Genomic DNA, 11,495 nt, shown 5'->3' on the forward strand with positions numbered 1-11,495 from the left:
TCCGCCTTTGCTTTCAAGTTGGCAAATAAAATAAGTCGGCCGCTTTTAGTGAATTTTATTGATATATTGTTCTTTAAGCCCAATGGTAGACTTACTCACAATCAATGCTTTTTGGAGTGCGAATCATTAATGTTGCCGCTCGTCGAAAAAATGTAGCAGCCGCATGCCTTTGATCGCCTTGCTTACAAGTTCTCGCAAAGGAGACTGTAGTCTACACTGATGTCATCAAACCCATTTCGATGGCAGTGTGTAACAATTCAACATTTAAAATTTAATTAAGGCGTGGAAAGCTCAAATTGGCACCTAGAAAGGTCAAGCCCCAGCGGCCGACGATAAAAGACAGTGATAAGGATCTTAATTGCATTTACAGTTAATTGTTCTTCGTAAGTACAGGAGGCACACCTTCTAATGGCAAGACTTATGTCTCCGTCAAAACATCTTACCCTTGCTGTTAGTAAATCTACTTGCATAATTTCTGATAGACCACGGCCTCCTTTCCTTCCTTCGCTGAGAGGGAGTTGGTTGGACTTGTCGAACATTTCCGCTAACACTTTCTAATTGTTTATTGTGGCTAACCCTCGCTTACACTTAAACCGGCAACGGGTGTTGACCGTTTTGGTGACGCATGATAAAAGGTGCTCGGCACGCTATTTCACTCAGTTTACTTCAGAATGGCGTCGAGCTTGATTCTCTTCAGGGCCTTCGTCCTTCTCACGCTACAGTAAGTATTTTGTATTTAGTTCTGCCAGAGTAAGCTTACACTGGACAAAACGTTGAGTCTTTCTTTGAAATTGGGATTGATTATAATTATAATTTAGCGGCTTGAAATCGGCGTTGACGCCTTCTCGAACTATTGATCAACAATTTTTCACTGGTCCAAGTAGTGAAGAGCGCTTGCTGAGCTCTGACAATTCAGTAAATCGTTCATGGACGAATAATTTCTTGTTGCAGATCATGCTTGCCAGATAGTCTTGCTGAAGCAAGAAATTTAAATCAGGTACAGGAAACTAACATCATTACCTGCTTGAAATGCAATAAATTTCAATGACAATTTTAGTCTTGTTTGCTGTGACTTAACTTGCATCGGTTTTCTCGTTATTTGTTTCTCTTCTACTCAGAAGCCGGAAGAAAAGAAGCTGTTTGACGATATTTATGGAAATCAAAAAGCCAGAACGGACAAAACTAGCCTGCCGTTTTGCAGATTCATTCAGCTTTATTCAAGAAACAGTGGTCTCCACGTGAGAATCAATGAAGACAGAAGTATAGATGCCAAGGGTGAAGACGGTGATAAATACGGTACTAGCGGTGGATACTTTAATGAGATTATAGAAAGTTATTTACTTTTTCGTTACAGCCGTGACTCATTCTTTTTTTTTTTTCTTGTAGCGGAGTTTTCGTGTTCTTTAAAATGAGAGTAACTCTCTTCGCACGGCCTTTGTTTCCGCTCACTGCGTATCGTAAAAATAGTTTTTCTCGGGAAAGAGATCGATTGTCTCGAAAAAAAAAGCAATGTATTTAACCTTTAGTTTGCCTGGCTCACTCTATTCGCATAAAATTAGGAGTCCGGCTCTTTGATCGGACTAACACAGCTGCATCGTGTAGGTATTTTAACGAGCTTCTTCCCTGCTTTTAACGGTCACCAAAAAGGCTTTGTTTTCTGGCCAATGTACTTCTTTCTGATCATATGGTTAGGAATACGTGAGTAGACTGTTCCAGTGTCAGGAAGAAACAATTCTATTGAATTAAAAGGGGACGTTTTTGTTCTTCAGTTTTTTAGCAATTTAAGTTACTCTTGCAAAAGGAGTTAAATTAGTGCTATTTATAGAAGGATAAGTAAAAAAAACAAATCTTTAAAGGAATTGAAACTCGTTTTCTATTAACGTACGAAAGTAGTAAAACTGGGAAGGTCCATGTTTACAGGTTATCGACTTGACTGTCGACACACTAATTATCGGCCCACTTGGTCTTCACACAATCGCCATTCTCCGACAATCACACAAAAACCTTAAGGGTTTCTAAAATGCTGCTCGCTAGACAATTTTTGACTTTGTGATGGGTTCCCTCAAGGAACTCTCAACGATTTTTCTCACGGAAATCTGAAGGAACGTAATGACCAAGGTCTAACTTCAACAAGAAATCTCGATACGTCAGGCGGCAAATCCGTTGAATTACTAAGTAATTAATTACCGTACAACACCTGAGGCTGCCCTCAGGCGACTTAACAGACTTACACCAGGCCGCTTTGTCAGTTCATTGTAACGACTAGAAAAATCTCTGAAATAATTAATCCTCTTTGCGATTATTATTTCAAAAAGACTTTTATAGACACCACACGTCTTACAGAGCCGGTGATCATCCCCGTTATGTTTCCGCATAATGATGTAAGAAATCATATTGAAGAATAAAGTAGGGACTACAAATAACTGATCGCCCTATTTCCTACATCAGTTGTTTTCCTACACCGTATTTCTGGTCCAAATCCAGTCCACGATGGTTTCTGTTCTTCTTTTTTCAAAATGACTTCTCATTATGACAAGTTAAACGTCAGTTACGTTTCATAATGATTCTCCAAATTGAACTGAGCCCATTATTTCACTGTTTTTTCTTCCAGCCAAGCTTATAATTGAATCAGTAAGCTTCGGAAGAGTTCATATACGTGGTTCAGTGACTAATTACTATCTTTGTGTGGATAAGAGAGGCCGTCTAAGAGCTAGGGTAAGTAGGAAAAAATAACGCATTAAGACTACATAGACGGATGCGTCTGTGAAACTCTCCGGCTCAAGTGTACAAATTAAAGCTGTAAAACTTTTAACAATGTTTGACAATGTTCCTTAAATTCTAGTAGCTAGAGGAAATGCGTTTCCAAGAAATGCCACTTTGTGCTCTAAGTGTTATATAATTTTATACAGTTTAACTACTGCTACTGTACGTCAAAAAGGCCAATTATTGCCAGGCCCTGCAAACAAAGCCCTTAAGTTTTGAAGTAATATTGTTAATTGTTGGCTGGGGTGCCTTAGATGTCGCATGATACAATGTCCGACAAATTATTTGCGTGCTATAAAAGGGATTTTGCTCAGATCGAAGCAATCTGTATACTGTTCGACCGCTCGCGAAGGAATTTGTAGTCCAGCCCCACCCGGAATGGTGAAAATGTCATCTTGATTACCAACGCCTCCATTTGATTGTCATTAAATTTACGCCTTCACTTAAGTAACTAATACATCTTGAAAAGAACGGGCTTTCTTCAAAAAGAGGTTTTCATCAATGTTAAGCTAACTATATTGACACTTTGCATTCTAATGTCCAAATTAAAGGGATCAAACAAAATCAGATTATTTTTCGCTGATATACAAACAACCATTAACATTAGGGGCCACCTTATGCCTGCTATCAGTCTTATGGGATTCTCTCTGTTCAATCCAATATTTATAGCGAAACTTTCTCGCTTTATTTAGCTCTGCCTTCAAGCAAAAATATTAGGTAGACGGAGCTTGAAGGCACTAATAGCAATTATGAACGGACTCAAAATAGAAAAGAAGCAATAAAACGAACAGCAGGATTAATTGCAAAGATTGTTACCTCATGGATAGTTGATTGATGGAAAGGTGAAAGCTTCTTCCCGTATCTACTACGAAGACTGGGCACTTATTTGGGATAATCAGTCAAATTTAATTTGTTTCGGAAGGATAAATTATCTTACTTTTTGTAATGACAGCGACTTTAATTTCGAGAACTAAAGGGTATCATAATCGCTGGAAATGTTAACTATTACTTGGAGCATTGAAATAAACATGCAGCTGTGTTCAATGAACTGAAAAAGCCGTGCAAATAAATCGCTCTCATGCGTCCGCTCTCCTTGCCGAACTCTTAGTGTGGGAGGTGTTTGACAGCTGTTCTGGTTTACCTACGGAAATAGCAAAATTCGGATATCCTTTCTCGTTTTCAACGGGTTATTTATACTTTTAACAAAAAGGATAATTCTAGTAGCGGCGGAATTTTAAGCCTTTTGAACTCAGGAAATTGTTTCATTCTATGTTGCCATAGTGACGTTTTGGGCGACAGAAGAATAGTGCAGCAACTTTATTTTGATACGGATATCTACCCATTCAAATTCCCTAAACAACAACTCTGTTCAGTCACGAGTCTCTAAAATACCCAGGTGTCAGTATAAGGACTGAGATGCCACTTTAGTGTTATCAACTTTCTTGCTGAAACCTTTGTAATTTATTTAATTTTCTCGTACATATTTATACAACGACAAGTATTTCCTTCTTGATCATATTGCGGTGCTCCCTTGCGAGTATTGAATAGTATGGCTTGCTTTAATAACATTGATACCAATACTCATAACAAAAAAAAAAAAAAACTTTAAGGACTTTTGCCGCCGCAAACCCTGGAGTAAACATTACAGAATTCAATCAAACTGAATAATCACAATGCTTCAGTAATGGTCGACATGAATCATAGCCACAGCCACAATCAGTTTTCTTGAAACCTTAAAATAGTTTAGCATTTCCTTTCAGGCCCGCGGCAAGTGGAAGGACAACTGTGTTTTCACAGATCACTTGGCTGATAACGCTTACACGGAATTCCGTTCTGTTAAGTACAACAAAACTCTCATTGCCTTCAATAGAAGCGGGAGACCAAGGCAAGCAAGCAGGCCGGTAAAAGCTGGAATGAAGGCTGTTCAGTTTATGGAAAGAGCATTAAACATTAGACTTTACAAGGGACAAAAGTTCAAAATAAGCAAGAAAAGAGGAAGCAACAGAATCGATTTATATCGCAGAAAGCAACCCTACGACAAGATTTTCGTTTCTTATAAGAAATGGAGAGAATTCAAGAGATGGCTCAAACTGAATAAGAAAAAGGAAGTTGAAAAAAAAAACCTGTAGCATCTACATCTGTGCCAAGGGTCAAGACCACGGAACAGACAGCTAGAAATAACACAGCATCTGTAACAGTGTTATAGGAACAAAAAGGGAACACTGCCGCCGTTTAAAGAGTGAAGTTCAGGACACACTCAGAACTATTGGCTTCCAGCTTCGTTGGCTATTTAAACGCAAAAAGAAAAAAGAAGCATCCTAATTACTTACAAAATATTTGATGGATGCATTTCATTGCTTCTGCTCTTCAATAAATGCAATTAACGAGAACTGCCAATCGTGAAATAAGTAGAGCTTTGAGAGAAAGCATACAGTAGGCATATTTTAGTGCCTTGGTACATGAACTCACCACAGAAAAAAATCTTTATTAATAACAGATTTTATTCAATCATGTAAAGTTTTATCTTTAGTTTAAAAGACAGGACTCCTCTTTTGCGCTACTGATGTGTGTTTATATAGGTATTTATTTGTCTTTCAGGACAATTTATAAGCTTTAAAACAGGGTTTTTGAGCCCCAGTGGACAAGACGTGTTTTTGCCTACCAAAACCTCGATCAATTGACTAGTAAGAGATAATTGTGGCCAGTGGTTGCAATTAAGGTGGCTGAAACCAGTTTGAACACTTGAAAGAAATGTTCGTATGCTCAGTTCTAATAACAAGGTCTCTTGAAAGTGTTGAAACTGGTTTGAGCCATCTTAACACCCAAAAATCTTGCAATAGTAAAAACATTATAAATATGATGATAATAATTCTGATTTCTGTTTCCTCCTTTTTCCTCCTTTTCATATGATCAGATGAAAGAAATGGATAGGTTCAATTTTACTCCTTCGTTGTTTGCGAATCTCTTCTAACCAAACTGTCTGCTTTCTCAGCTCTGACATTGCAGCCCGGCAGGTACAAAACACAGGTCACAGGTCATTGTTTTACCAATACAGAAAGTTTCCTAAACATTCATAAAAACTGACCTTAGGCCTAATTAGGCTAAAATTAGGCTTAAGGTTAGCTTTTATGAATGTTTGGGATACTTTCTGTATTGGTAAAACAATGACCCGTGACCTGTGTTTTGTACCTGCCGATTGCAGCCTTTTCACTTGCCGGAATACTTTGCGAATGAAACTTGTTAGAGTTCTGTATGTTTAATCCGTAAAAAAACCAAAAAACCAAACAATAATACAAAAAGTCCTTATCATTAAAGAAACAAATAACATTCTATTTTCTCCTGAACAGAAACTTGCCAAATTAATGCGCAAATACTTGCGTGGTGTAAATGCATTTATGCTTGTAAGTAATCGTGAGAATAAAAGAAGTTGTTACTATTAGGAATAACACACAAACATCAGATATAACCACATACACTTGAAATTATCTTTTACTTGACGTTTCGTATACTTCTGCATACATCTTCAGAAGTGACGGTTAATACAAAATTGAAGTTTAAATATACAGGATCACGAACTTATTAACTATTAACTAATAAAGACATAGCTTTTCGCTGCTGACATATTCATTTAAGATCGGCTTTAGATGTTTGATCAGTAAAAACTAAAAGACGATTGCATGACAAAAACTGAGCAATTTAAAGCATCAATTAATGATCGTCAAGAGTTGGCTCTGGCGGACCGTGTTGCATCAACTGGTCACAGTTAAAATAGGATCATTTTGAAGCTTTAGAGAAAGGGTGATCCGACATTCACTGTAAAATAAAGGAGAAACTACTGATCAAAGATTTAAACCCGACCTTAAATAAATATGTCAGAAGCGAAAAGCTGTGTCTAAGTTTTTGTCACCTCTATTGATACTTAATAGTTAATAGTTAATAAGTCAGTGATCCTGTATATTTAAACTCCAATTTTGTATTAACCGTCACTTCTGAAGCGTACGAAACGTCGAGTAAAACATAATTTCATGCCATCAAGTATGCGTTTATATCTGATGTTTGTCACCGCTGTTTGTGTGTTATTTGTGATAAAACTGAGATGGCCAAAGAAAAAGAGTTGTTACTTATTGACTGGCATACGTATTTCCCAAAGTTCTTTTAGATTAAACTCCGTCCATCCTCAAAAATTCCCGTCGCCCCCATCCACAAAGTTTTTTCGATGTACTAAGGTTGATATGAATCATTTTTATGCAGCACTTCCACCTGAGGTATTTGATAAACTCTTTGAAAGTGACTCAAGATGGAGCGTGCATCGCAACGAAATGTGATGTTGTTGTTAATACCCGCATACTACGATGAATTTGGAGGTGACTATGATGAAGAGCAGAGATAATCGGATACACATTATCACCGAAATAATTAAGCATGAAAGCGAGTCGAGGTGGAAAACTGTTTCGCCGCACAATTGTGTAACAATCGCTCTTATAACCCACAAGATCTAGTTTCGAAAGACCAAATTCTGGGAAAAGATTTAGAGACAACGTGTGTATGTAACCTAAGAAATAAAATCGAGTTACTGTGCAAGTTTGATATCCTTGCAGTTACTCAGTGCGACATGGCGAAAAGCATTGGACTCCGGAGTCATGGTTGTAGCTGCTGTTTTCGCTGACTTTAAAAGGCCTTCAACAGCGTTTTCCATGACCTTTTAATATGAAAATTAACAAGGAACTTTGGTATCACTGGAACATTGTTAGAATGGCTGAAAAAATATTTGAACGGAACGGGTAACAGTTTACAGTTGTGAATGGTATACAATATGATCCAGCGCCATTACTTACAGGAATTCATCAAGGCTGAGTATTAGTGCCCCTTTACAAACGATTTACCAAATATTGTCGTCGAATCTCAGGTTCGTTATATACTTATGCTGACGATACCACAGTTTATTGCATTGGAGAGAAAACGGACATGGCGATCGTCCTGTTAAACAAAGCATTAGATGAAATCTGTAAGTCTTGTTTCGGCAATCGACTTATCCCCATCCAGGAAAGAACGAGGTTATGCTGATAAGTAAAGGACCTCTTTGTTGGCCTCTGGCCCCTGCTAGATAAGGGTTAGCTCGAGTGGGTTACATCTACTAGACTTCTCAGAATGATAGTTTATGACAGAATTGCCTGGACGTCACATGTATTGAAACTCAAAAAACGCTTAGCTTACCTCGAAATACTCTGAAAGATTTCCATTGCAAAGTGATTCTACCCTCTATAAAGTATGGCCTTGTTTTGTGGGGGTCGTGAACTAGCTCGGATTTATTACAGGCGATAGAACGGTTGCACTGTAAAGCAGCGCAAGAATTATTTTTAATTTAAGCAAAGATATGCAATCGTGTAAGGTATTAGATTATGACCACTGGATCACTATTGATCTATATTACAAGATAGAGATTGCCCAAGCTTTTTTAAGAAGGGAAACCACGGTTACCTATACCGGAGTTACTTACGAAGAGTATTTGTACCCAGGGGAGCAGAAACTGTTATTACTCTCTCAGGGGACGCAATAACTTAACTGTTCTAAGATTAACTACTAAGTATGCATGGCAAAAACTCGCTAGCATATAGAGGGGCACTATTGTGGAATCTGGGCGATAACCAGCGCATTCCATAAATTCGGTGATACTTTAGTAAGAAAGATAAATAAGACTATAACTGGTTCTTCTAGGTTTATTGAAGGACAAAATGTAATTTCCACGAACATCATGAGAAGGAGACCGGAGAGAAATCTCGGTCTTTTTTCATATGCAGTAGCAGGAAAACCCTTTTGCATACACATCATATAGAGTTTGCCTTTCGTATTCTGCAAATGTAGATCTTTGTAGTCTCTTATTTACATTATACCGTTCTTTTGACAAGAACAACTGACGACAGGCCAGTTTTCTTCTCCCTTTTTTTCGGTCGCGCTTCAGCAATATGCATGTGACGAGGGCCAGTCTGGTGCTTCTCAAGTTGCCTCGTTCATGCCCAAAAGAATTCTGGGTCATTATGCCATTCCATGACAAGGAAAGACCCCTGGTTGTCATTTGATAATCGTTTTTATAAGTGTCGGCCACCCAGTCCTACCAGCAAAATACAGCATCGATTGACTGAGTTTTTAGCGTTCAAAACTTGCCCAAATTGTATCGGTAGGTCCTGGAATGCGTCCACAGAAAGGCCAGAAAGACAACTTTACTCGTGAACCGCTATGTTTACAACAAAGCATTTTGGGCGTCCCAGTCTGCATGAAACCATCTCTCACCTCTGGCTCGAGAACACCAGACACGCACGGTTCTTACGTTGCGTTTATGCCTGTGGAATCAACCGAAATGTCAATGATTCCTTGTAAAGACCAGAATCTGTTTTTGGTGTGCTACGTAACGGAGAGCCAGAACATTTGCGCATGCGCTTACGGGATTTTTTAGCAAGAGAGAAAAGAGCAGTACCTCCAGACGTGGCGCTGGAGCGTCGTACCAAACGAGTCATCCCGGGATTTCGGCCCGTGCGATCGCTTTTGTTTCTGCTACCGACCTCGCCTCCCGGTACGGCATTGAGGGAGAGATCGGCCCCTAAACCATATGAGACAAATCCATAACTTAGATTATAGATTTTTTTATAAGTGTCGGGCCACCCATTCCTACCAGCAAATTACAGCATCGATTGAAGGTTTTAGCATTCAAAACTTGCCCAAATTGTATCGGTAGGGTCTGGAATTCGTCCACAGAAAGGCCAGAGAGACAACTTCACTCGTGAACCGCCATGTTTACAACAAAGCATTTTAGGCGTCCCAGTCGGCATGAAATCTTCACTCACCTCTGGATCTACAAGACCAGACACGCAAAATGCTTCCAAATAGATGAGAAAAGACATTTTCTCACGAATTTTTCCGACCATGCGTTTATTATGTATTTATTTTTGTTGTGTAACCATTGCGATCAAAGCACGGTCCCGCTGATGACTCTGTGAATTACCGGGCGCTAATTGCCTCCTTGAATTTGGCAGTTTTTCTCATCTGCGCTTTAGGCAAGTGTATGCTCCACTAGATGATTTTCAGGTTAAGTTGTTATTCATAGTATATGTAAATGATTGGTTTGCATCGCTGAAAAATGTGATATCTACAAGGTTTTTCATATGATTGCAAATGTTGGTAGAATTGACGTCAATAGATTTTCAGAGCACTAAAGCAACCCGGAGGAAAGGAAATAAATCTTACAACGTTGGATTTAACAAAGGTTTTTGTTGTTATTTCTTGACGGAAAATAGAATTGTTCAGGAATTTAAATCTTTGCAAGTTTGTTCAACAAATTTTGGAACACTAGTTGTTCCCTGTCACCCGGAACCTTCAGAAAAGGGAGAGAAACCAAATGGATACTTAAAGACGAAACTTTTCAGACAGAAAAGGAAAAATAATGTCCTAAACTTTTTCCGCCCCAACAAAAACACAGTACAGACATTTTATCATTCGAAAATGTTCCATGGCCTATACTTAGCAAAAGGTGCAAATTCCTGCAATTGTTAGTACTTCACGACCACGAAGGCAGACCCAAAACTACGGTTGCTTCAGCCATAGCCAAGTTTTGCGAAGCTCATACCCAGTCCCATTCTGTCAAGACTAACGTTGGAAGCCCTGCGAAAGGAAATTTTATCAAATTGTTTCGGTTCCATTCACCCCAGATAAATGCGGAGTTACAAAGGTGTAATTCCAAGGCCCGCTAGGTCTCGGTGGTCGGGAAGTCTTGGTGTCAATTGACTCGTGCATCTATGCCCCTGGTGCACTGTAGCAGTGAGCAGTCCGGATTGGTCGTATGGTGAGCAGACTAGTAATAAAAATATCTGAAATATAAAACATAAATCAAAATTAATAATAATTGAGGAAATCAGCTTTTAGGTTTGCCTAAATAATTATTTAGTGAGCTTCTACACTCTCCTTATGATCTAAGCTTGAACAAGGGTACTTACTTATTCAAAGCGCTGTTACATAATTAAAGCCCACTTGACATTGAATAATATTCTCCTAAACAAATACAAGCAACCATAGCCAGCAATATTTGCGTTGTACTTTTTTGTATTGTAAAATCCCGAACCCGAGTAAGCTCTCCTCATTCTGGTCACCAGAGCCTCGGATCTTTTGCATGTGCATGACCCGAGCCTATGGGAAACTCTATGAAGGAGAACATGCGCTGTAGGGTTCTTGTGGATAAAACGTAGGGCGCCTACTCACTCCTCGTGCTATCAAAAATGCACCAATCAGAGGTACCAATGAGAAGACACTTTGTTTCAGGGTTCCCCAGACCACCTCACTCCCTCAGTCATACCAAAAAGAGAAGAGCTCTGGGGTCGAGACTACGCATGGGCAGTTTCTCTTTAACAATTTTTAGTAAATGCTCTATGTGATAATAACAAGAAACTCGGGGAAAGTGAACGAACGCCAGTTTGCTTCCAGATTTCACGCGTCCATTACGAATTTCCTCCCTACTTTTTAGGGCAATATTTAAAGAATTGTTTGTTCTTACGTCTCTTCTTTTAATTACTTTGATTTTCATTCTAAATGAGGTTAATTAATGGCAAAGGCACGGTAAAATAGAAGACCGTTAACATTTTGTTTCTTTCAATCTTGTAATAACAAACTAATCCACTTGATAAATTAATATGTAAATAAATAAATAAATAAACAAATAAATAAGACTGGATTCTTTCAGTTTATGG

General features: G+C 38.7%; 1 protein-coding gene across 3 annotated transcripts; it reads left to right on the plus strand.

Annotated features, from left to right (window-relative positions):
- The first annotated feature begins 372 nt into the window (after nt 1-372).
- On the plus strand, nt 373-5,787 carry LOC138041407 (fibroblast growth factor 8-like). Of its 3 annotated transcripts, none has more exons than XM_068887173.1 (5): nt 373-721; nt 952-997; nt 1,119-1,296; nt 2,612-2,715; nt 4,634-4,852. In XM_068887173.1, the coding sequence occupies exons 1-5, from the start codon at nt 672-674 to the stop codon at nt 4,715-4,717; spliced, it is 462 nt and encodes a 153-aa protein (XP_068743274.1). In that variant the 5' UTR covers nt 373-671; the 3' UTR covers nt 4,718-4,852. The 3 variants fall into 3 exon arrangements, with proteins under 3 accessions (XP_068743274.1, XP_068743273.1, XP_068743272.1); XM_068887172.1 differs by having other exon boundaries at nt 375-721; nt 1,122-1,296; nt 4,524-5,787; XM_068887171.1 differs by having other exon boundaries at nt 376-721; nt 4,524-5,787.
- Nucleotides 5,788-11,495: the final 5,708 nt, after the last annotated feature.

This window comes from Montipora capricornis, chromosome 3, assembly GCF_036669925.1.
Source record: "Montipora capricornis isolate CH-2021 chromosome 3, ASM3666992v2, whole genome shotgun sequence".
NCBI classification, from domain to species: Eukaryota; Metazoa; Cnidaria; class Anthozoa; order Scleractinia; family Acroporidae; genus Montipora; species Montipora capricornis.